The 23,926-nt window shown below is 54.6% G+C and overlaps 12 protein-coding genes across 12 annotated transcripts; 7 read left to right on the top strand and 5 right to left on the bottom strand.

Annotated features, from left to right (window-relative positions):
* Window positions 1–653: 653 nt before the first annotated feature.
* On the bottom strand, window positions 654–4,460 carry HMPREF1541_03765 (uncharacterized protein; the record flags this gene model as incomplete). The annotated part of the gene is made up of 1 exon (XM_008718115.1): window positions 654–4,460. The coding sequence occupies one exon, from the start codon at window positions 4,458–4,460 to the stop codon at window positions 654–656; it is 3,807 nt and encodes a 1,268-aa protein (XP_008716337.1).
* Window positions 4,461–5,366: 906 nt separating this feature from the next.
* On the top strand, window positions 5,367–6,416 carry HMPREF1541_03764 (uncharacterized protein; the record flags this gene model as incomplete). Its single annotated transcript, XM_008718114.1, has 1 exon — window positions 5,367–6,416. The coding sequence occupies one exon, from the start codon at window positions 5,367–5,369 to the stop codon at window positions 6,414–6,416; it is 1,050 nt and encodes a 349-aa protein (XP_008716336.1).
* A 338-nt stretch (window positions 6,417–6,754) lies between these two features.
* On the bottom strand, window positions 6,755–8,383 carry HMPREF1541_03763 (uncharacterized protein; the record flags this gene model as incomplete). The annotated part of the gene is made up of 2 exons (XM_008718113.1): window positions 6,755–8,124; window positions 8,176–8,383. 2 exons carry the CDS (start codon window positions 8,381–8,383, stop codon window positions 6,755–6,757), a joined length of 1,578 nt encoding a protein of 525 aa, XP_008716335.1.
* A 476-nt stretch (window positions 8,384–8,859) lies between these two features.
* HMPREF1541_03762 (tRNA pseudouridine(55) synthase) lies at window positions 8,860–10,220 on the top strand (the record flags this gene model as incomplete). Its single annotated transcript, XM_008718112.1, has 2 exons — window positions 8,860–8,899; window positions 8,968–10,220. The coding sequence occupies 2 exons, from the start codon at window positions 8,860–8,862 to the stop codon at window positions 10,218–10,220; spliced, it is 1,293 nt and encodes a 430-aa protein (XP_008716334.1).
* A 29-nt stretch (window positions 10,221–10,249) lies between these two features.
* On the bottom strand, window positions 10,250–10,456 carry HMPREF1541_03761 (uncharacterized protein; the record flags this gene model as incomplete). Its single annotated transcript, XM_008718111.1, has 1 exon — window positions 10,250–10,456. The coding sequence occupies one exon, from the start codon at window positions 10,454–10,456 to the stop codon at window positions 10,250–10,252; it is 207 nt and encodes a 68-aa protein (XP_008716333.1).
* Window positions 10,457–11,420: 964 nt separating this feature from the next.
* Window positions 11,421–13,016, top strand: HMPREF1541_03760 (uncharacterized protein; the record flags this gene model as incomplete). Its single annotated transcript, XM_008718110.1, has 1 exon — window positions 11,421–13,016. One exon carries the CDS (start codon window positions 11,421–11,423, stop codon window positions 13,014–13,016), a length of 1,596 nt encoding a protein of 531 aa, XP_008716332.1.
* Window positions 13,017–13,798: 782 nt separating this feature from the next.
* Window positions 13,799–15,807, bottom strand: HMPREF1541_03759 (uncharacterized protein; the record flags this gene model as incomplete). The annotated part of the gene is made up of 4 exons (XM_008718109.1): window positions 13,799–14,365; window positions 14,447–14,620; window positions 14,677–14,826; window positions 14,884–15,807. 4 exons carry the CDS (start codon window positions 15,805–15,807, stop codon window positions 13,799–13,801), a joined length of 1,815 nt encoding a protein of 604 aa, XP_008716331.1.
* A 1,722-nt stretch (window positions 15,808–17,529) lies between these two features.
* HMPREF1541_03758 (uncharacterized protein) lies at window positions 17,530–18,843 on the top strand (the record flags this gene model as incomplete). The annotated part of the gene is made up of 1 exon (XM_008718108.1): window positions 17,530–18,843. The coding sequence occupies one exon, from the start codon at window positions 17,530–17,532 to the stop codon at window positions 18,841–18,843; it is 1,314 nt and encodes a 437-aa protein (XP_008716330.1).
* A 302-nt stretch (window positions 18,844–19,145) lies between these two features.
* On the top strand, window positions 19,146–19,920 carry HMPREF1541_03757 (uncharacterized protein; the record flags this gene model as incomplete). Its single annotated transcript, XM_008718107.1, has 2 exons — window positions 19,146–19,412; window positions 19,477–19,920. The coding sequence occupies 2 exons, from the start codon at window positions 19,146–19,148 to the stop codon at window positions 19,918–19,920; spliced, it is 711 nt and encodes a 236-aa protein (XP_008716329.1).
* Window positions 19,921–20,396: 476 nt separating this feature from the next.
* On the bottom strand, window positions 20,397–20,790 carry HMPREF1541_03756 (uncharacterized protein; the record flags this gene model as incomplete). The annotated part of the gene is made up of 2 exons (XM_008718106.1): window positions 20,397–20,635; window positions 20,748–20,790. The coding sequence occupies 2 exons, from the start codon at window positions 20,788–20,790 to the stop codon at window positions 20,397–20,399; spliced, it is 282 nt and encodes a 93-aa protein (XP_008716328.1).
* Window positions 20,791–21,352: 562 nt separating this feature from the next.
* Window positions 21,353–22,099, top strand: HMPREF1541_03755 (uncharacterized protein; the record flags this gene model as incomplete). The annotated part of the gene is made up of 3 exons (XM_008718105.1): window positions 21,353–21,399; window positions 21,458–21,483; window positions 21,540–22,099. 3 exons carry the CDS (start codon window positions 21,353–21,355, stop codon window positions 22,097–22,099), a joined length of 633 nt encoding a protein of 210 aa, XP_008716327.1.
* Window positions 22,100–22,880: 781 nt separating this feature from the next.
* Window positions 22,881–23,641, top strand: HMPREF1541_03754 (uncharacterized protein; the record flags this gene model as incomplete). The annotated part of the gene is made up of 2 exons (XM_008718104.1): window positions 22,881–23,357; window positions 23,453–23,641. The coding sequence occupies 2 exons, from the start codon at window positions 22,881–22,883 to the stop codon at window positions 23,639–23,641; spliced, it is 666 nt and encodes a 221-aa protein (XP_008716326.1).
* Between the last annotated feature and the right edge of the window lie 285 nt (window positions 23,642–23,926).

The following is a 23,926-nucleotide window of genomic DNA, read 5'->3' as shown; positions in this document are numbered from 1 at the left end:
CCCCCATTTTCTCCTTCTCTGTCACGAAATGAATGCCTACGAGAGAATGGAAGACACCCTCATTGAAGTTCAACGAGAAGTTGGGATTCTCGCATCCGCCTTGAATATCGCGTCACCCGTTTCGTCACCTTCGGGGAGCGCGGCGGAGCGATTTGCTAAGCTATCTAGTAAGTCTAGATCTTTGCGGAAAAATTGAGTTGGGAGTCCCTTCCTTTTGGTCCTTTGGTTTCCACCACCGTACATGTCATTCACATGTTCGTCATCTCACGGCCCATTCCGCTTCTCCTCCACCAAAGGACGGTGGATACTGTACAAAAAGACCATATCCCATGGTCCATTAGAAAAGCCCCCCCCTTTTGTGTGCTGAGCGCCGTCCACAGCACCAATAGCTCGTTTTGGAGAAAACCAGTCCGCGTTGTTGGTACAGTGCAGAAACCCCCCTCGCAACTGTCCACTCGCAGCACAAAAACGCCGATACCATGGGGGCCGTAACAGTCGTAAAAGCAAAAGCCAGGAGTGTGTGTGAGTTTTCCACGCCGGCGAGGGTATCATCAGACATTATCGCAATGCAGCACAAAATTAATGACAAACGAAAATTTCTGGGTCTCCGCGAGGCAAGCGCCGTGCGCCACACTCGAGACCAGAGGGGTCGGTTAAGCAGCCGCGCCACCGACAAGCGCAAGCACCTTCTCTGATACGGCAGCAGGGTATCCCTTGAGGAGCATCTGCTGCACGACAGCGTTGGCACTCTCGCGGTCTTCGACCGACAAGAATGCACGAGTCATAGCTTCGTATGTGCTGGGTTCGCACTTGTCAGCTCCTAGCTCGTTGAAGATGGTCTTAGCCTTCGCAACGTCACCTTCACCGGCCCAGCCGTGAATGAGAGTATTCGCAATATATGGTGTCATGCGCACGCCGCGACGATTCATGTCATCGAGAACATCTTGAGTCTTGGTCACCTCGTGATTGGCGACCATGGCCTCAAGCAGGTTCTGATAGAGATTGTCGGTGGGTTTGATGATGCCGCCAGCAACAATCGAGTTGAAAAGCGATCGCGCGCCCTCCATGTCGTGCATGACGCAGCCCTTGGCATGGATGAGTGTGCCGTAGTGTACTGCCTCGGGCATGACACCAGCCGCCTTCATCTCCGCAAGAATACCTTCAGCGGCGACAAGATCAACAGGCTCCAGCGATGCATGCGCTTCGATGAGCAGCTTATAGGTGTGCGAAGTAGGCTTGATGTTGCGAGACTTCATCCGCTCGTAGTACTCGAGCACCTTACTACGGTCGCGCTTGGTGTTGAGGAAGTACTGGATGATCGAATTGTAGGGGGCCGGACGCGGCCGGTAGTTTGGGGCGGCTTCCATCTCATCGAACATCTCAACGGCAAAAGTCTCCTCGCTGGTGCGACAGAGAGCGTTGACAAGTGTGCCGTAAGTGACCGAGGACGGACGCATGCCCATGCTCTGCATCTCCCCAAAGTACCGCAGGCAGTCGTCGATTCGCCGGGCCTTGCCAAGCTTCCCAATGACAGCATTGTACAAGAACACGCTAGGAGTAACACCCTCGGAGATGGCACGTTGGAAGATCTTGACAGCCTCGGTTGCTTCATCAAATGTGTTTGCCAGGGTGGTGATGTAGATGCCGAAGGTATTGGCGGAAGGAGCCGCACCCATCTCCAAGAGCTGTTCGTGGTACTTGGTAGCCGTCTGTCGGTCACCAGCAGTCAAATAAGCCGCGACAGCCGAATCGATGATACCAATCCAGCCTGCTCTGACAGCTTGAATTTCAGGGTTGAAGGGCACGTCATGCTTGGCCATAGCCAGAATATCCGCAACGCGGTTAGTCTGTTTTGCCTTGCCAGCTGCTGTGAGCAGTTTGCCGTACGCAGTGTAATGAAGATGTCGACCAGCACGACGCACGTTGCGAAGGCGCGAGAGAGAGTCGCTGAGGTGGTTCTCGATACGACCAGTGGTGCTCTCTAGCAGTTCCGAAATAATCTTGGAAGCCCGGAAATCCGTCAGCTGAGCATATGGGTCGTAGGTGTCAACGACTGGTGGTTGCTCAACGAAGCCAACATGAGGCGTGATGGGGGTTGCAGGTAGAGAGGGAGCAGGCTTGGGAGCGGGATTGCGGTAATCGTGCCATCGCTGAACAAGATCGGGACGGAGGGCAGCAATCTGAGGAATTGCCTCTCCAACGACGGGAGGGGTCGAAGGGTCAAGAGGAATTGCACGGTTGATAGCCGTCTCGACGAGATGGGCAAAGCGCTGGTTGTGAGCGTTGTCCATGCTGATGGACTGATCAGTTGTGAGAATCTGAGCTTGAACATGAAGAGCAATGCCGATGTCCTGAGCGCTGAGTTGGTGAACACAATCAGGCTGCAGACTGGCCACAGCGTGCTCCGCAACCGGTGACACAAGCCCACCGTTCTCGATCATCGCCCGAAGTAAGCTGACACTCGACTGAGCTGAAACTCGGGCTTGTGTCTTTCGAAGAGCTTCGCCAAAGAGGATGACGGCCTCATCGATCTCGGACATAGCAATGTTGCGGCTTGCTTGACTAGTTGCCGAGCTCCTAATGATGTTGAACATGTCGCGAGCTTCATTGATGGCCTCATCGATAGCTCCCTCCCGAATCAGCGCCATACCATACATGGTTGCAAAGTCGGTGGTCGGACGAACAGGTACAAACTTGGACTCACTCCAGATTGCCCGGGCTGAACGAAAGTCCTTGGCCCGTAGATGCATGGCTGTCATAGCCATGATCGAAGTAGACTTAGCCTCGGCCACTGAGATGGCATGGTAGGCAACAATAGCATCCGCAATGCTGTTGGCGTCGGCAGCAGCAGAAGCAATTTTGCTAAGAGCTTGTTCACGAACATGTGATTCAGGCGAGAAAGCATCAATGGACGTGACGGCGGTAGCGAAGGCCTGGTTGTCAATGTGGTATTGGACCAAGCCTTCGAGGACGAAAGCAGCCGTCAGGTTGTTGGATAGTATCTCCTGGTTGGCCGAGCCATTGAAAGAGTCGAGCACCTTTTGGTAAAAGTTGAGGCCAGTGTCGGCCTGGTCTGCAGCGTGATACGCCTTAATCAGAGAAGCATACACCCTCATATCCAAGGGATCGTTGGCGGCCCTAGTTATAGCAAACTCGCGATACTCCTCGTAGACTTTCTGCGCGGCCGAGGAATCTCTGGCGGAAGCATAGGCGTCGATGATATAGGTATAGTTTCGAGGATCGATGCGTACCTGGTTGAGCTTCATATCGGACAGGAGTGTTGTGAGCTGCTCAAACATTCCGGACTGAGCACAAGCACGGGCCAAGCCATTGTACGCCGCAGCCGATAGTGAGAAATCTTTGATGGTGCCACGGGCGATGTTGTAAAACTTGTTAGCAAAGCTCAGCGAGGTGTCGTCAGCGTACAGTTGCTGCTCATGAGCAGCAGAGCTGAGCACAAAAGGCTGCGAACGAGTACCATATCTGGTAGCGCGCTCGTCGAGGAGCTTTTGAACTCGCTGAACGTGGAGAGCAGTGGAGGTGAGGAACTCGATCAGGATACCGTAAGTTGCATCATTCGGTTGGACTGCCCGCTGAGTCATATCCGACCAAATGACGAGAGCCTTGTGCCATGGTTCGTAGTTGACATGCAGGTGGATAGCGGACACCAGTATGTGGTTGTACGCATCGACCGAGGGGATAAGACCTTCTTCGACAATGTTCTGGTATATGGCGGGAATCTCAGCATATCGACGCTGCTGCCCAAGCTTCACAATCTTGTCTGACAAAAGGTAGGCTTCCTCGGACGCGGCTGATGTAGCATCAGTGAGCGACTCGGATTGGGATTCGGTAGACTTGGTCGACTTCTCAATCGCTGGAGAGGCCGCGCGAGAACTGGCTAACGGTGTTCCGACTTCGCTCTCGACGGCAAACTCATCGGCCAGGTCACGGGAGACTTGAATGTACTCGACTTCGGCGGCCTTGTCATTCAGAACCACCACCTCATCCGAGGATTTTCCATCATGAATGACACTCTCGCTCTGGACTCGGCTGAGCGCGGGTCTGGTCGGAAGTCGTAGAAGGTCGATGGGTCGTGGAGACTCGAGGCGCTGTACATTGTTCTCCGGCTGCTTCCACGAGACGGTCCGAGCACTCAGGTGCTGCTTGAAGTCGGAGTCATCTCCAGTCTGCTGGGCATGTTGCCAGGCAGCATAGTATTGCGCAAGACCCGAATCCCCGGTTGAGGCTTGTGTAGAATAACCGGCTTTGGCGCCTGCGCCAGACGACCCGGTACCAGTGAAGGTCTGCTGTAGGTGTGCGCCTTTGGTGAATTTGGCAACACTGTGATTGTTGTTAAGCCCGAGGGTCGAAGGTGCAGCGACAACGGATGGAGCGTAGGTATGGCCAATTCCTTTCGCGATACTAACTCGAGCGAGGTGTGCGAAGGGCTTGAAAGGCATTTAGGAGAGAAAAGTTCTCTTCCCGTCGAAGAGTAGGAAATTAAGAAAATGTAATAATGAATGAAGCAGGTTCATTTGACGACACGCGGGCCGCCAAACGAACGCGCAGGTCCAGGGTCTGGATGATCTGGGACTAGGGTAATCGCCACGCCAGGAGTGGAGTGTCGATGCGAGGTCGAGCGAGATCGATCGTGGTGTAGGGAGAGAGGGAGTGAGGGTGGTGTGAGGGAAACACCTGCTATGATAAAGAGTGTCTACGAGAAATGACTTGTGCCTGGATTTGTGACGAGGCTGATCGGAAGGAAATCGTCCCAGCCCTGGGGAGTAGCGCGAAGTCATGTGCAGGGAGAGCTCTCTTCGGGTTAGCCCCTAGGAATGGAAGGCCGACGAAGCCAATAGGCGCCGCCGGGGAGACAGCTGTGGCTCCGGCATGAAAAAATGCCTCGACAAGCTCCCGTGCGCGCCCGTTTGAGATCGCCAAAGTTGCCGCAAATAGCAGTCTGCTTGGCGTGTCTACGCTTAAGTCCACTTCTCGGGGCCTTCGCAATCCCCGAAACCAGGCCAGGATGGCGTACATTTGGATGCCTGGCAGATGACCTGGCCCCCCCGGGTCCTGCCTTAAGCATTCCCGTCGCCGATTCCATTTCGTCGGCAGTGCAGGCCATCACAAATACTTGTCGCAAGTACCATGCGTTCGTCTGGGGACATGGATAGGACGATCACGAGTGAGTGTACTTTATGCTTGATGATAAAAAATGCCGAGGTCTATGAATCATGATTGGGAACGACGTTCCCAGTTCCCGGAACAAAACACCTCCGACTGCACGCTGGAGTCACTCCCCACGTGTAAGCTGCATTTCCAGTGTTCATCGTTATCGCATTGCAGTGCTGTCGCTCGTTCCCAGTATGGCAACCTCACACGAGCCTCCTGGGGCAACGTCTGCACACGACTCCTCCCCTCTACTAACCAAAGAGACAGCACCCAAGCTCCCCTTGCCCCAGCGCCTCCTGACAGGCCTCTGTCTATACTCCTTCAAAAGCGTTGTATATATTGGCCTCCGCCTTCTGCGCTTTAGCAACTACCTCACGAAAAAGGCTCAACCAACGTTCAAGAACTTCTATTCCGTGCGGCCCAATCTCGAGGTCCGCGTCTTCGTTCCACCAAGCCATGGCTCCACATCAGAGCCTCTACCAACCTATATCAACATTCACGGTGGCGGTTTTGCCCTATGCGATCCCGTTGTGGATGACCCCTTCTGCCACACCCTCTGCCACAAACACAACTGCCTTGTTATCTCCCTCTCCTATTCCCGATCGCCACGGTCCCCCTTCCCCGTCGCTGTCCAGGACATCACCGCCTTGATCCCAGCCATTCTCGCAGACAGTACCCTCCCTATCGACCACGGCCGCGTGGCCCTAGGCGGCTTCTCTGCTGGTGGCAACCTCGCTCTCGCTGCCGCACAGTCACCCTTGGTCGGTGCCAGACTGAAAGCCATCGTCCCAGTCTACCCTGTCGTCGACTTCTCCGGCAAATACAAGGGCACCTTCCGCACCATGCCGGACGGAACGCAGGACGTGCTCAAGACCACGGGTGCGTGGTTCAATTGGGCATACATCCCCGCCGGCACACGCTTGAGCGACCCACTGCTGTCGCCCATCTACGCCGAGCGTCAATCACTGCCGCAGCGTGCTCTTTTCATCGGCTGTGAGTTCGATGTGCTCTGTCATGAGGCCCACGAGATGGCCAAGAAGCTTGCCGGTGCATCTGCCGCAAAGAAGGACGAGTCCGAAGACTGGGAGGAAGGCGGCGTGAGGTGGCTGCGGGTCAAGGGCTGGAGGCACGGCTTCACGCATACCAGGGAGCGTGGAGAGAAGGAAAGATTGAGAGCTCGCGCAACAGAGGACTTGTATGCGGAGATGGCAAAGTGGCTAGAAGGCGCGTTTGAGGAAAAGTAACGATGAATTGAGTCAACGTACAGCAACCAATGCAGTCCGCTGCATGACCTGTCGACACTCCGCGGGGACGGGTGTTGCATATATACATCTGGGCAGACTTTGTTTGCAATGGTGGACGGACACAGCACAAGACCATCGATATGAGCTCATGAAATGCCGTTGTACATGGTGAATAAATGCCAATTAATGGAGGGAATATACTGCTGGATATAATTGCGCACTCCAGTGGTCAGTTATTGACACCGCTCCTGACTGCACCAAGGACCAAACCGCCAATCAACGCCTTACAGAACGCTCAGAATTAACCTCAAAAGTCCTCTGATCCGTCATTCATCTCATTACTCCCAGTTAAAGTGCTCTAGAAAATCTTTCAGATGAGACGTCTGATGTTGCCTGCCTACACGTTTGGATTCCTGGTTTAGTAGGTCAAGCATCTCCTGCGCCTCAGGACCCGGAGGAAGCTCAGGCAGCGCGTACGGATCGTGGATGCCGTTCAACTGCCTGCTGGGGCTGTCGTCTCGACTTGCAGCAGAGTCAGAAGTCTGTACCCTTGTCCGTCGCGTCATATGTTGCAAGTTCTTCCGACCCACGGCCGGTGATGTGGTAGGCACGTCTGGCATCTCTTCGTCTTCGTCTTGGCTGTCAGGCACACCGCCCGTGCTCTTGCGTGCTTTTCCTGCGCCTGAAGGCCGTAATACGGACTTGGTGCGATGTCGCTTGGTGTTGCCCTTTGCTGCGGGTGTTCTGATTGTCTCCTCAGCAACTTCCCCCGCAAAGGTTGTCTCAAGTTCGTCATATATGGCTCGCGTCGACCAGTTAAATTTTTTGCGCAACTTGGCCTCGTTCATTAGGCGGATCAGCTCCGAGGCCGAGCGCTCGATTGCCTTGACTGCCGATTTATGGTCGTTCGGCGTGAATGCAGGTAGTTTGCGCAGTTCGTCAGCTAGTTGCTCGATCCCACAATGACGCATATTGAAGTTCGGTGATTTGCGAAGGGCATTGAGCAGATCCCAAATAGTCTTGGTCCAGTCAACCTCCGTCTCTGCTTCAGACTCGGATGCTTCACTTGATGCTGAAGACTTGGCGTCTGAGCCTGGTGTCGTGCCTGAACCATCTTCTTCATCGTCATCGTCATCGTCATCCTCGTCTTCGGCCTCGTCGTCAGTCTTTGACTCTTCAGCTTCGGACGATGATTCTGAGCTTGACTTTTGGGCCGCTGGCGTGTTCAACTCCATTTGTTCCATCTGCTGGGCCAAAGTTATTTTCAGCTGTTCGATTTCCTCGGCGTAGGTTTCCAGAAGATGTTTCCACAAATACGACTGAGCCCAGTTGATGCCTTCTCTTTCCTCAATCATCTGCTTCAACAAGAATTTGTGGTGCTTGTGAATGGTCTCCATGGCATCATCATCATCGTTGATTCGGTAGCCAGTATGCTTTTGGTATTCCGCTAAGAAAGGATCCACCGCAAAGCCGAAGCGTTGGCGCTTCTTCGGCAGTTGCTGATGCTGATCAACCATAAAGTAGAACAAGTCGATAGCCTCGACGGTGTCGTTGTAGTGCTGCAGGTAGCGATCCGATGGCTGAATCTCATACCACCCAGCTTTACCTGCCGCCCATATCTGAGGCGTACCTCCATCATCTAGCCCAAAGCTGTAATTGGTGACATTCTCGATTTTGATACGAGAATAGACGGGTTTATCGATAAGCGCTTGGGCGAGTCAGCTTTGCCAAGATATCTGGGTAACAGCTGACCACTCACCTAGATGTTCCAGCTCATCATCCAACGGCATCAGCTCTCCGAGAACGCATAGTGGCGACTCATCTGATGCTTCTAGTAAGTCGGCATAGCGACCTTTGCCCTGATAGAATATCTTCACTTCTCTGAGAGCAAAGTCTGGCCAATCGTTGACATCTTCCGGTACAGGGTCGAGAGGCTTCAGGACGCGTTCTTCAGGATACGTCGTCATGGCGAGTGAGAACTTTGTTTCATTGCGCACGTAATGTGGTGCTCAGACGCTTCCGTCACGATGCGGGTGAGGACTGCCTCGACGTTTGCCTGGTGGGGCACGTTTCGTCTTCAGGTGATGGGCTGCCGTAGGTCGAGGGTGAGGGAGATGGGGTGCGGATTTTCGGCGGATTGATGTTCGTTGCGAATGCTTGAAAGGCCTGGAATTCTATACAGTACTGGCATGATGAGTTGTGGGATGCGCGAAAGAGGCTGGGTGACGCCTTGAAGGTTGAAGAGCGCAGCCATCGCCCGAGCGTCACCGGCCCACTTTATCCTTGGCAGGCACGACTCGGTAGCAAGACGGCAGAGTGGGGTCCAAAAGTCCGCGTGAACTTGGGAGTAGATGCACGGTTGTACAAACAAGTTCACTAGGTGCAGTGTTGTATGCTTCAAAGGGTGACGGCGACATCGATGAATATTCGCAGTTTCGGCACCATGGCTGAGACTGCTGGAAAAGTCCTTGAGGGTGTCTTTGGTGAGGCCGATTCCTCTCGAAGACTTGCCTTTGGTTCGATCGCAGCTGACTCGAGAGCTCTCATCTAGCTATCAAGAAGCCCAAGAGCTTGTCATCGGCCCAGGTATTACGTGATCTACAGCAAGCCTTCGCAAAATCGAAGACGTTTGCTCCCCTGCGACAGAAAGCGGACGCTGAACGAGATGTGTCCCACTCGAAGCGACGCAAAATTGACACAGACAGTGTCTTCAAGATGGGACATGGCGGCACTCTAGACCCCTTGGCGACAGGCGTGCTGATTGTTGCCATCGGACGAGGGACCAAGTCCTTGGGCTCGTTTTTGGGCGGAACCAAGACATATGAGACGGTCGTCCTATTTGGCAAGAGCACCGATACATATGATGTCGCAGGCCGAGTTGTTGCAGACGCTGCCTATGAGCAGGTCACCAAGAGCTTGGTCGAGGAGAAGATGGTCAAGTTCAGAGGCGCAATCAAGCAGGTACCTCCTATCTACAGCGCGCTGAAGATCAATGGAGTCAAAGCATATGACTATGCCAGGAGTGGGAAGGAACTACCTAGGCAGCTAGAGAGTCGTGATATGGTCGTCGACGAGTGCGTGCTTGTTGAGTGGTACGAAGGGGGCAAGCACGACTTTCGTTGGCCAGCCGCTGAAGCTTCCGCTGCCGACAAGGCCACCGCAAGGAAGCTCATGAAGGTTGAAACCCAGACCACAGATCTCGAACACACGACGGTCGAGGGGTCCACTGTGGATCAAGCCGATGCGTCCGAAGCTCTCTCGCCAGATGCCAATGTATCGGCCAAGTCAGCAGAAGTGTCGAAGGACGAGCTCAACAAGATGGCACCGGCTGAAAAAGCGGCTCTCCATACCCACGACATTCCAGAGCTCAGCGACACTCCCGCTGATGCGCCGGCTGCTCGTATCAGACTGACCTCCAGTAGCGGGTTCTACGTCCGATCCTTTGCTCACGATCTCGGTATTGCTTGCGGCTCGTATGGCACGATGGCCGAACTCACGAGGACGCGCCAGTCCAGCTACACTATCACAGATCCTCCACCGGAACATCACACATTATGTTTGACCTACGACGACCTCAGCAAAGGTGAAGACGTATGGGGACCTAAGATCACGACAGTATTGGAGACCTGGATGGCGAAGAACCCCGTGGTCACAAACGCTGACAAGCCCGATGATCGCGATAGACCCGAATGGAACAAATTCCGCGGCAGGGGTAGGGACCGACGCAATAACTACCGCTCGGGCGACAAACGGAAATGGCATGAAAGTCGACCACGGCGAAACAGTTCCTCGCCGGACCTCTGAAGACCATTACCGCTAGCTCAGAGGATATTTTACGACGCGACAGGCTTACGAGTACATGCTATCAACTTGGAGCCGCGAGCCGCGAGCCTCTTTGAGACCACTCGCCCCTCTTTCATGATGACGAAACACTGTTGTCCTTCTTCACCAACAGCCGCAAGATCGCACAGAAGATTCTTGTCCAGCGACAGGTTATCGGCCATGGCATCCTCCCTGATGAAGCTCAGTTCAGCCTCCATCTTGAGCAACCTGGCTGCATTTGTGGTAGCCAATCTCGAGATCTCACGTCTAGGTAGAGCCTCTTTCCAAAGCACAAACTCCATATCTTGGCGCGGAAGCATATCGGCCAGTAGGTCTGTTCGTTTGGGCTCTGTTCGTCCGGGATTTTCAATTAAGAGACGCCGCTGTCGAGGACTGCTCGGCGCGTTCTGACACCAGATTCGGGAAGGGACCTGGCATTCTCGTCTGATATAAAGGCTTTGTAGGTCGCCAGAGTCGGAGTGATGAATAGGCCCTGCTCTGCGCAACGCTTGGCGACCCGTGAGCTGGTGAAAGTAAGCATGGCAAATTGCGGGCTGAAGTGGTAGTGGCTCGGTCTCTTCAGCGGAGAATTTCACTACCTCCTGTGGATCAGAAGCCGACGTGAACTCTCCGCCGATCATTTATCTTGAGGAAATCAACACCCATACGAAGCTCGTCTCGGACAATCGCTAGACACTGGGACACCCCGTTCTTGTTGCCAGGACCATTTTAGCAGCAGCAGCTTGTGAGAGAGTCGTCCTGATGGTCCGCTAATTCTCTCTGGCTTCGTGTTGTTCTACTTGCGCTTGCATAGTACAGGCAGCTGGGAGCCGATCCGACATGATAAGCCTGTAGAACTAGTAATATATCGGTATAGACATATACCAATATGATCAGTGGTGAAGGCGAGGCTGAAGTGAAGCAGGAGCAAGGCAACGGTGACGCATGCCAAGAACGAGTAGATGCGTCTGCCGCGGATGTTCCTGAGATTTCAGGCAGTGGCGTTGCATCTTACTCGCAAAGTCCGTCTTGCGCCTGCGCCCGCGCTCGTGCCCTCGCTGTTGTGTGATCCAATCCCTCGCGGCCGCCTAACGATCGTTACGAATTCTCACGGTCTTTTTCAACATTCTTTCCCCTTTGACTTATATTCAATATCGTTGTACAAGCCATATAACAGCCATCATGTCGACATCCGGTACTGTCCCGTCTCTTCTCTCTCTCAAAAAGAAGAAGCCGCCGCCAAAGATGATGACCAAAGTGGAGAGAATTGTAACCAAGAAACCTATCCCTCCTCCGGTGCAGGCTCCGCCGCGGCAACTGAAGCCGGCAGCGAAGCCGGCGAACGGGCTCGGGCGCAAGGAAGCAACACCACGACGATCGCATACTCCGGCTTCATCTCGCCCGAGTAGTAAGGAACCGGTCGAGCGCATCAAGCAGGAGCGGTCGAGACCCAACAAGAGGGCTTCGCCGACAGTATCGACGCCCCAATTCACATCTGATGATGAGGATGAAAAAGAGGAGGCCCAGCCTAGAAAGCGCGCCCGCGTCGAGCAAGTGATTGACCCGAATCGCCGCATACGAGATTCGGACGCCTTCACCGGGACTGGAGTCGACCTTGACAGGGTACATGCCTGTGAGATCGCAAACAGTAACCTGGAGGAGCATAATCGCAGTCAATATGTACCTTTTTTTACGGCGCTGATGGAGGGAGAGAGGGAGGAGCCTGATGTGTACCTTCAATACCCTGGGGCTGCCGCGAATCCGGAGAAGTATCAGCTGGTAAGACCAGTCGATTCAAGTGACTTCAGACCAATCACCGAGATCTTCGAGACCATGAAAGTAGTCTCCGAATACTACCTCGACGACGCAAGTGCGGAGAGAGTTTTCTGTGAAGAAGACGGCTCAGGTCTGTATCAGAAGCTCAAACGACCACTCATCCACGCGGAACGCGGCAAGGTTGGGGCTCAGACCAGCTTTATCGAAATTATCGAGGAATACAACAGGCTTATCGTCGCGAAGAGAGCTGATGGTACCATTGCTACAACGATCGACAGCATGCAAAACATCCCCCTCAGTCTCATCAACCACATCATCAAGAATCAGATCTATTCACGCACCGTTTCGCCGAGCGTGCATCTCGTTCGGCAATATGAAGGCTTCTCAGACAACGTTTACGGCGAGCTGTTGCCGATGTTCCTCTCGAAGATCTTCAAGGAAACCAAGCTGCGTTCCGACCAAATCTTTGTTGATCTTGGCTCCGGTGTCGGCAATTGCGTACTTCAAGCCGCGCTCGAGACGGGCTGCGAAGCTTGGGGCTGCGAGATGATGGACAATCCTGCCAAGCTGGCTGATCTACAAGCACAAGAATTTCCTGCTCGATGCAAACTGTGGGGTCTGAAGCCGGGTCCCATCCATCTCATTCACGCCGATTTTCTGCAGAATGACCAGATCCGTGAGGTTCTTAAGCAAGCTGACGTGATCTTGATCAACAATCAAGCCTTCACTGCCGAGCTTAATGACAAGCTCAAGAACTACTTTTTGGATCTCAAGGAAGGAGCGCAGATTGTGAGCCTCAAGTACTATCGTGATCCTCTTCACCGGATTAAGGAGAGCAATCAGTACGACCCGGTGAACGTGCTAAAGGTCAAGGAGATGGAGCGGTTCAGTGGCATGGTGTCGTGGACAGATGATCCTGGCAAGTGGTATCTGCAAACAAAGGATACCAAAGAGTTGAGAGACTTTGAGAGCAGAACGAAGCTTAATGGGCACCGTTTATGATTGGACCATGACTCACAGACTCTTGGGCGGCGGCGAAGGTAGTCTCGGCATTTTGGGTAGACATTGCATAGCGTGTGTGTTTTGCTGGTAAGCTTGATTGGATACAGAGAGTGGCGCGCAACCGCTGGATGTTGCTCGCCTGCGTATAGAACGGGAGGGAGCGAGAAAGGCATTCACAGCAGCATAGTTCTCAGAACTGGCTCAGATCTTATCTTCGTGCATATATATATTAAAATATGAAACCAGGCCTCCTGGCATTAACAGCACACCAGACTCGGCAATTGGGACTAATATCTGATACCGGAACGCCTCTCCGCCTGTGTCGCCATCAAAACATCAAAACATCATCCCATGTCCAGTGCCTCCATAGCGATCGTATCTGTCTGTCTGTCCCTGGGGTATAATTGCTTAAAAGTTTCATCAAAAGTCGTATGCGCCGCGTTTCTTCGCCTTCATGTATGCGGGGAATGCGTCGCTGGTAAGAACCGTAAATTTATGTACGTGCGTCAGTATGGTGGTGATGTGTGGGCGCGGGAACGCCGTGGGGATATATATCGTGTTGCTGACTGGCCCTGGCCCTGGCCTAGCCCTACCCGTCTTTCGTCGTTGGTGTTTCCGCCGGGTTTGTCGAAACGCGTCTCTTCTTACCATCTAAATGCACCGCCTTCGTCGGCACCACAGATTGACTTCGTTCCGTGCTCGTATACGTCGTGGATTGCTCAGGCGCGAGAAGCCCGTGGTCGCATGCCCAGAACCGTGTCCGGTCGCGCCGCCTGCGCAACTCAAACACGCTCGTCAGCCTTGACGGCCCTGGCGTACGGATTCACGTTGATGATATCGTCATCGTCCTCGTAGCTCGGACGTCGCGCTGCCGGCATCGGCCTCTCCAAGCCAGCAACCCCACCAGCAGCACCAGCAGCACCAGCAGCACCAGCAGCACCCACAACCTCATCCCCTTTGGCATTGTCCTTCAACTCCCAGCTCCCAACCCTCTCGTGACCCCTCGGTGCAGCGACGGCCGACGAAGGCGTCTCCTCCACCGTAGCGCCGGCCCCACCTTTAGGGAGGGTCAGGTCCTGGTCGCTGGCCAGCTTCTCGGCGCCCTTGAAGCCGCCGAGCTCGCTGCGGCGGCCGCGGGACACGCGGTGCACGCGCACGCCCGCCAGCAGGATGAGGAGCGCGGCGAGCGTGGCGAGGGCGACGACGGCGGCGATGGCGCCGATGACGCCCGCCACGGCGGGGGAGAGCCTGTGTGACGAGGAGGAGCCGCGGGAGCGGGATGTGCCGTCGCTGCCGGAGATGGAGTCGGCGAATGCGGGGCAGAAGATCGAGTAGGAGTCGCAGGTGTTCTGTGAAGGGGGAAAAGGGTCTGGATTAGTTGGGCGGCTTGAAAGGGGTGTCAGGTAGAAGGGGAGGGGAATGGTACGTACACACCAGTCCGCTACGCTTCCGACGGCGATGCGTTGCATGCTCGTGATGAAGTCGTTGAGGGCCATGACTGTCTGGCTGGGAGAGCGCGAGAAGAGTGGGTAGGGAACGAGGGCGGCGTCGGCACCGGTGCCGTTTTGGTAGAGGAACCGAACGTAGAGGTCGTCTATAGGAGGCTGCGGGAGTGTTAATGCACTGCGGAACGTGAGGGGAACGAGGTGCGGACACGTACATAGGTTCCAACGTTAGAGGACTGGAGAGAGAAGAGCTCGAAGACAATGGAGCTGCCTGGTGGAGGCAAGTTCTGGAACACCGCATGCTGCTCAATATTCAGACCGGCGATGGACGCGAAGGCAATGATAGGCTCGAAAGAGCCAAAGAGCTAGGAATCACTGGTTAGCTTCACCGTCGGGCAATATTTGGTACAGGAACGGCTTACCAAGGTCATCTTGTCCCTGTCGCCCTCGCTGTGGATGGTGCTCGAGAAAGCCTGCAAAACCCGGCTCGCAAGCGTCTTGCCTGCGATGACGCCCACCTGATCACCCTCTTCCGCGCCGGCGGACGAAGTGTTGGCGTTCATCGTCATAACCCAGTTCGTGGCCAGGATCTTTGCGCGCACCAAGTCTTCCTCAGTAAGGCTTTCTGCGACTGTCGCATTGTGCGTGTATGCGTACTGAAGGTAGTCGTAGACGGTCCAGGCGTCAAAGTAGCCGACCTGAGTAGCTTGAAAGTAGCCGTCGAGGATACCAGGGAAGAGTGAAAGATAGAACGCTTGGGTTTCATTCTGGATCACGTTGTAAACGTCGCTGGTGTAGTAGCTGCTGCCGGACTTGGTGTAGTAAGGGCAATTCGCGGAACCATCAAGCCAGATATGGTTGAGGTCGTTGTCTGAGATGGTCTGCAAACGTGGATACTGATAGCCCGCCAACGGTGCGACGATGTTGGTGCCATTGGCTAATGCGGACTGACCTGCGATGAAGGTATAGTTGCTGTTGTCTGCGAGGGGCGGGTAGAGGCCTTGCAGGAAGGCCGAAGCGCCCGAGGAGATGTATTGCTCGTCGCGCGAGAGGACGGTAATCTGATTTGGGAAGAGTTGGTAGGGAGAGATGCGTCGGATGGTGCCGTAGAGATCATCAATAGATTCGCTGACGGCGGTGACATATTGGTTACGGAAGTTTGTCCCAGCGGCTTGCAGCTGTTGGGCGCCGAGAGGGGTGAGTACGGGATCTTGGTCCCAGACCATAGGCGTCCGATCACCATATGTGGTATAGATGAAGGTGCTGAGGACTTGTCGGCGAAGGATGTCCTGAGCGGCGGCGGTTGCGGTGAGGGCCGCCAGGGTCAGGGGAGTGAACGGACGCATATTCACTGCCTGATGTATATATCTTGGCAACTGGTATGATGAGGCAGTCGGCGACAACGAGGTAGCAGGCGACCAGCGCGCTCAGACAGTGACCGACAAGGAGCTGCAGGAGTTCTGAAAAGAAGCTTGGGCTGCACTCACCTTTTGTTCGGTAGCATTACAGAGCTCAAGCTCGGGTGGGGGTGTGAGCAGCTCCGTGCCCCTCAGGTACATCCTTTGCTGACTTACTGGAATTGGATAGGTGTCCCATGATCAGGACACTGCAGAACGGCAGCTCGCGATAAGCTAAACGCCTGAGTAGGATGGAAAAGCAAGAAGATTAGCGGGGTGTGGAAGGATGGAAGATACCATTCGCTGGGATAGGCCGAGTGTGCATGGGTGTAGTGAGCTCTCAAGAGGGTAGCTGCAGTAGCCCTCAGGGCTTGCATGGGCTAGCTCAGGTCAGCGGCGGAACAAACTATCGGGCTATCACAACAGCTGTCTGTCAAGACGACGTTGGGCTGCCAGATGACGGCATCGACCAACTCGAGCCAGATGACGTTTTGAGGCGCACATGGTGGTGTACTGTCCATCTCGGTATGCCGCGGACGGTGTGTAGGGCTGAGAGACTGCTACAGATGTTATTAGACGATAAAGCAACAGATATGGGCAACAGCTTAGTCGAACACTTCTTCAACAGGTAGCGCTAACTCATCAAGGCTTCGCAGCATTCAGAGAGATAAAGAATGCGGGGGGCTGGGGAGTATGAGTGCATCCTACGGAGTACCGGTCAAGCTGAAGACGACCCTCAAGTCATCGACTTCTTAGGCGGTTGCTTACCTAAACATGAAGCTTAACACGCGGGCTGCCCAGACTCCAGACTCGTTGACCGCTGCTGGCTGTCTCATTTGTTGGCATCGACAATCTGACACCTAGCGCATGTCAAGCATCCGCAGTCGTGATGCCAACGACGCGCAATCGATGGCAGCACGAGACGCAGCAGTCTCCTGAACCATCGCCCGACCAACAGCAGGCAAATCAGGCAAACGCCGACACGAATAGGCAAACGTCTCCACAGCGTAAGATTTTTCCTCCTCCCTTTCCCAACCTGCCTCGCGCTATCACCATGATATACTTATGGCTACATTAGGCCCATCTGTCTCGCCAGCGCCTGAGGCGGCAGTTGATCTGCAACATGATCCGAATCCCCGAAGCCCAAAGCGACGGCGCATCAGTACTGACGAGGCCAAATTACCAACCACCAGCAATCCATTACCCGTTCCAATGTCCGATGATTCCGCACCAGCAGCATCTGCGACAGCTCAGCCGACGACGAGTACTACTACCACGGTGTCGTCGACCCCTGTGAACGGTGCAATACAGTCCAGCATCCCACCAAGCGCTCCTGCTGTACCAACTGCAGCACCAGCAAGCTCCCCAACTCTGGCTCAGCCATCGAACATACCCTCACCAACCATGACGGGATCTGCTTCTGCGCCAAATCCGCAAAACGGTACTGCACCTACACCAGCTGCACATGGAGCGTCAACTCCGAATCATGGCCCTCCACGCACAACCGTGCCACCCGCACAGAGTGTCCCGACATCTGGCGCACCGCCACCATCACTTCCTCCTGCCCCGCGGGGTCCGCCGCCTCCGCCAGCAGAAGTAGTGAAGCGAAGACTAGATAATTTGCCTCTTCTGAATGATACTGCTGGGCAAATTCTGTCGCTGCTGTCCAAGATGCCCGTCCTTGACGCACTAAGCCTGGATGCAGATTTGCGCCTATTGGCATCTGGTCAGCAGCCTTCTTCTCCAGCTCCGGCGGAATATCAGCGATTGAGAACACTATTTGATCCTGTCCGGAACATCTACGTGTCTGGGTTTCCCTTTTTGATCGCAGATCATCTTATGCTGAAGGACGCTTCGCAGGTTGCGGTCATCCGAAAAGCAAACCAAGCCATGTTCTGCTCTGCCGTCTTCGCCGGAGGCATTGGCCAGCTGGCTTTGGATCAAGCATTTTTGGACGTTTTTGTTCCGATGAATGATCAGCTACAGCAAACACAGTCATGTATATGGCTCGAACTCAAGACCCAAGGCTTTATGACGGCTATGAGGCTCAAGGCCGCGCCACCAAACCAAGTTATGTCGGACCTTTTCCCTCAAGGAACAGAGCACCGGCTTCTTGCCCGACACCCCGCAAACAAATCACTCACAATGAGTGAGCAGGACTTTATGAGTAGATTTGAGGCTCGGCGGAAGACACTGTACGATCATGTTGCGAGGAATACTTTACCGGACCTTGACCAGAAGTTCCGGTACGAAGAACTCGCGAGAGAGGTCACAAACTTCCTCATCAAGACCTATGGTACAGCCAGGAGTCCTGCCCCTCCAAATGGTATTGCGACTGCACCTGAAGCTTCCCAGCCACAGGGATACGCGCAAGCGCAGACGCAGAGTTCTACCCCGGCTAACACGTCACTCCCCCTTCCACAACTGCCTGCTTCTATCGACAGCCTGCCCTCCTTTGACTCGGGAGATTTCTTCCAACTGGCTGCCCGTGCTGCTGAAATTGCCTTACGAGGCACTGTGAGTCCCGTCATCGGCACCGCAAAACCGGTCGTTCAACCCAGTCCCATTCCAGCACCACAGCCCAGACCCAATGCCGCAGCACAGCTTGGATATCAGCAGCAAGCCCCGCCTCAGAACGGTATCCAAGGGACGCCGAACCCGCCCGTTAGTACCGCGAACACTTACCCCGCTCCCGGAAGAACACCTCTGCCAACGGAGCAGCCAAAATCGGGGACCACGGAACGGATAGACCAGCCGCCTGAGAGCGGGAGGCATCCTCAGGCTGGGGGTGTAGTGAAAGATGCGGGCTCAGCTGAAAACCGGGATATCAAGGTGGAGCGGACCGCTCACAATGAGTCAATGGAAGAGCCTAGTATGGATAGACACACGAGCCCTGTGGTCGCTAGCGCCGTGCCAGCTGGTTCCGTAGGGGATGACTTCGAGGCCATGATAGCTCAGGCTGCGGAAGCAGCGAGTGCCACATAGATCATGCTATGTGGAAGGACAACATTGTAGCCTTAAGACATGCTCGCGCTTGAACCACAGCAACGTGAGCAATCAAGCCTGCCGTAGTGACTTTCACTTCCTAGGCCACCATGACTTGAACCCGCCAGTGGAGTCTCCGGGCGCCTGTTCCAGGCGGCGAGGCTGGACGTGCGGACCTGCCTCGACCCACAAACCCATCAACCTTTCCCCTCCACTCACGTTCCTCTTCCTTGCACCTGTCACAAGCCTGTCTCGCGTAGCCTGACGCCCAATCAACGCAACACATCTTCCCTGTTGCCACCATGTCATCGCCAGGCGCCCCCGAGGATACCTCCGCTGGCGATGCGGCTTTGCCCAACCCCAGCACCACCGAAGGCGGCGATGTCGACGTAGACACCGAAATGGCCGACACCAACCTCAACACTTCGACGACCGCCAACGGCGTGTCCGCCTCAAACCCAGATCCAGACTTGCAAGATTCACAACCACCGGCCACTGCGGCGCAACAGAACCGCAAAGATGCAACATTACGAGAATTCCTCAGCAAGATGGACGATTACGCACCTATCGTAAGTCTCCCAAAGGCCCCCATCTGCACACCCGTTGTGTAAGAGACTAATGGCAATGCGCTAGATCCCCGACGCAGTAACAGCTCACTACCTGACTCTCGCTGGCCTGCCGCCCCCATCACCCGCCGACCCCACCGGCGCCAGCACAAACACGACACCCCTACCTCTTGCGCGACTCCTGGGCCTCGCGACCCAGAAGTTCATCGCCGACATCGCCGCCGATGCGTATCAGTTCAGTCGCATTCGCGCCGGCGGATCGGCGTCCAACACTAATGCGCTCAGCAACGCTGCTGTAGGGTCAGGCGGCCCAGCGGGCGGTGTCGGCGGTGGTGCTGGAGGAGGAGGCAAGAGCGCGCAGAATACATCGCTGGGTGTGCAGCGGAGCGGGTTTGGTGGTGGTGGGACTGGAGGTAGTGGGCAGGGCAAGACGGTATTGACGATGGAGGATCTCGGAATGGCGGTGCAGGAGTATGGTGTGAATGTCAAGAGGGGTGAATTCTATCGGTAATCGATGGCCATTGTAGGAGGCTGTCGACATGGGGTTACATTGATGCATAGCGGCGGCGTACGGATGGACGAAATTGAAAGATCAAGGCACAGGACGGCGAACGATTCCAGTGATAGAGGTACATTGGAGACTCAATATAGTGACCACGCGCAACGATCGGGAACGGGCCAGATTGAGAGATTTCTGCTGACTGCAGCAATGAGCCGCGTAGTTGACACGAAGTGCCACTCCACGGTTTCGTCAGGTAGTGTACATATGGGTATCGCAATCCAGCTCTTCTAGCATGCTGCCCGTCCTCGCACTGCTGCCTTGAGATGAGATCTCCGCTTACTCCCTGCAAGAAGCTCTGCTTTCAAAGTCTTCGCATCTGCCGGTCATGCATGCCCATTGTCCCCAGACGCGTAACATAGGCAATCCTTACTGAACCAGCAAGCAAGCACCACCTTCACACTGTCATTCCTCGTAGATCAGCCCGATCACTTGTTCTTGGTCTGCTTGTACATGAAACGTTTCCGCGTGGGGACGAACTCGCCCAGCTTGCGACCGACCATCTCCTCCGTCACATACACCTCCTGGTAGATCTTGCCATTGTGGACTGAAAACTTGTAGCCCACCAGCTGCGGCGTGATGGTCGCGGCGCGTTTCTGTGTCCGGATAACGGGATGCTCGCGCGGCGTGAGCTTGCCGTTGATTTCGAACGGGAGGATATTGGGGCCTACACGGTAGTGATGACTTGGGTTAGTCTGGCTGGAGGTGATGCGGAATTCGGAGGGCGCCGTTGCATGGAAAGGCGTCGATGGGTTTTGCAAGAGGGCTTCTGAGCATACCTTTCCAGACCGATCGCGTCAGTAATGCGAGTGTTTGGCGCATCGTTACCGGTGTATCATGTTTCGAGAATTGGGGGATTGCTAGGTGCAGCAGCTCGGGTTGAACTTCGAGATAGATTCATGGAGCGAAAGAAATGCAGACTGCAGTCATCAGCGCACCAATCAGCGTGGGCACTCCCTGGGAACCGGGCGGCTATGCCTAAACTGCAGCCGGTGGGCGGTGCTCGGGGCCCTCGAACGTGCAAACTTCCCGGCTGCCGATGACCGTGGTCCCACTTCTGGCTTCGCCATCCTGCATTGTACATACTTCAACATTGACGCATTCTCAGGCATTTGCAAACAGTGTTGCCTGTAAGGATACTACATCATCTGACGGTGTACTTCAATCACTAATAGTGCCCGCCGAGGAGGATAGGAAGGAGTAAGCGTGAGCGCGAGCCGATTTAGCAGATTCTAAGAATTGTCGCCTGCATCGATCTCCTTTACCCTGCACGAGCGAGTGACATCGCCTCCCGCAGAACAGTCAACTACGAACGACAGCTGGGCGCGCCTCTCCTCTCCTCTCACACCGGCATCCTTGCTCACATCCGCAAACGTTGCCCACCATGGCGCAAGCAGTGGGATCCTACTCTAATCCGCTCAAGAAGTTCAAGTACGGCCGCTCCCCACCCATCTCATCCTCTGGGCTGTCTCTAATACCTGTCACGCAGACTCGTCTTCCTTGGTGAACAATCAGGTATGGCCTCAGTCTCTCCTGTATCGTCTGCTCAGCCATCTGACCCCAATGCATAGTTGGCAAAACTTCCCTCATAACGCGATTCATGTATGATTCCTTCGACACCACCTACCAAGCCACCATTGGCATTGATTTCCTCTCCAAGACCATGTACCTCGAAGACCGGACGGTGCGCCTACAACTCTGGGATACTGCAGGCCAGGAGCGCTTCCGAAGTCTCATTCCTTCATATATCCGCGACTCGTCCGTGGCAGTGGTTGTCTACGACATCAGTTCCAAAAAATCATTCGAGCAAACACGGAAATGGATCGATGATGTCCGGGGCGAGCGCGGCAACGATGTGATCGTGGTGTTGGTCGGCAACAAGACGGATCTTGGCGATGCTAAGCGAGAAGTCACAACCGCGCAGGGCGAGGAGGAGGCGAAGCGTGCTGGGGCGATATTCGTAGAGACCAGCGCAAAAGTCGGGCATAACGTCAAAGCGCTCTTTAAGAGGATCGCACAGGCGTTGCCAGGCATGGAGAGCGAGGAGGGTCAGGGTGGTCAGCAAAACATGCAGAGTATCGATGTCAGCGCTACGAGTAAGCCTCCTCAGGAAGAAGGGTGTGCTTGTTAGAGGCCGAGCTAAGGGCAAGCCCAAAAAGTGTCGTCTGTTCAGCGACAGGGGAGGCTCTCTGGCTCGACCTTCATATCAAGCTTGGACGGAAAATCTTTGGAGAGTTCCGACTGTGCCAATATTGGACTGCTTCTCTCCAGCCAGGGAGAGCAAGTGAAGTGGAAGGTGTGTGTACATTCTGGCAATATCAGCGTACAGTCACGACAGGTGATCGACCGTGCGCCACTTCGCAACAGAGTCGACGGGCCATGTAATCAGCTGTGGCTAGCATTAGCAGGGCGTTAGCTGGAACACAAAGACTTGGTCGCGTATTTGCGATTGTAATGAAAACGAGACTTGCTTGTAAGTGCATGAATTGCATCGAGGACTTCAGTTTGGAACTGAATATGCTTGGCGCCTCACCTCCGCCATTGGTCACCTCAGCAGCATCATAACATCCTTGTTCTCTTCCGTATCTTGCTTGGGTTCTGATCTTGTCTCCAGCTTCCATCGAGTGATTATTAATCTTCCTGTCCACGGGACTGCGCAACGATATCAAAACCTGGAGCAACTCTACACATTAAAGGTGCATCTCTCCAAAGACTAAATACGGATCTGAAAGGCCCGGACGTAGGGATCATCTCCGCAAAGTTTGGTATATCCAACATCGTCAGCCATTTGACTATACTCTTTTACAGTAGAATACCTTGCTTGCATCGTTTCAGGCATCAAGAGACCCTACCCTGACGGACTTGGCAGTCCATAAGTGAGCCTCACCTAGCCTTTGCTACCCAGCGTCAGCATGCCAGGCGCATCACTCTGGCTCGTTCCCCGCGAGGACAACCCCTTCACCAAGACGGCACAGGAGCTCATCTCTGAAACCGTTCCGTCAAACTTCGCCAGCGCCCTCGAAGGCAGCAAGAAAGTCCACTTCGCTCCCCACGTCACCGTCACCTCGGGCATTGACGCCCAAAGCACGTACGAGCGTGCCTCGTCGCCACAGGCGTGGCTCGACGGCCTTGCGCTGCCGGAGTTCAAGAAGGAGTTCGACGAGCTGCTCCTCGAGCTGGATACGTTGGAGGCTGGGGACGCGCGGTTCCAGAAACTGGTCATTCGGCTGTTGAAGAACGACAATATTGTCAAGTTTGCGGCGTGGTGTAGAAGGGAGGCCGTGGAGGGAGGAGATGACGAAAAGGCGCAGCGGTGGGCAAAGGATGAGTATTCTCCGCATTTAAGCTTGATGTATGCCGATATTGCGAAGAAGGAGGTGCAGAATAGGGTAAGTCCGGAGGAGGAGGTTCTATCCCGGAATGTTGTCTTCTTAGGAGAGAGCTTCCACGCACAGTCTAGACCGGAAGCTGACTATAAGCCTAGGTTCCGCTGGTCGAGATGCAGATTGCATACGCTATTGGAGATATGTTTGCTTGTTGTGGAGGCACGCTCTGTCTGGGTGGACATCTTGTGTTGGTGGACACGAGTAGCGAGGACGTCGATGAGTGGAAGGTCATTGCGAAGAGAGAGACACCGTGGGCGATGTGGAAGATGACGCGGAATTTGGCATGATGAGAACAATATGTGTGTAGTAGCAAGCTCCTTGCTGTTTACGCTGTGTTGCAGTCTGCAGGGTCAGGCGATCAGTAACGATTAGTCGATGAGTTGACTCGTCCGAGATGCTGGACATCCACAGTTTCGCAGTGAGCCTTTGATGAATCTTATGCACTCGATGTGAGGGCGAGAGCAGCGAACAAGCGCTGCTCGGGAATATCAATTGGGTGTTGACGTGCTATCATGCATAGAATCGTACGGCCAAGTCGCAACATGGCCATTGTACTGGTGTAGGCAACAGTA

This window comes from Cyphellophora europaea (assembly GCF_000365145.1).
Source record: "Cyphellophora europaea CBS 101466 unplaced genomic scaffold supercont1.3, whole genome shotgun sequence".
NCBI lineage: Eukaryota > Fungi > Ascomycota > Eurotiomycetes > Chaetothyriales > Cyphellophoraceae > Cyphellophora > Cyphellophora europaea.
The sequence above is the reverse complement of the archived record's forward strand: the minus strand, read 5'-3'. Positions and strand labels throughout refer to the sequence as shown.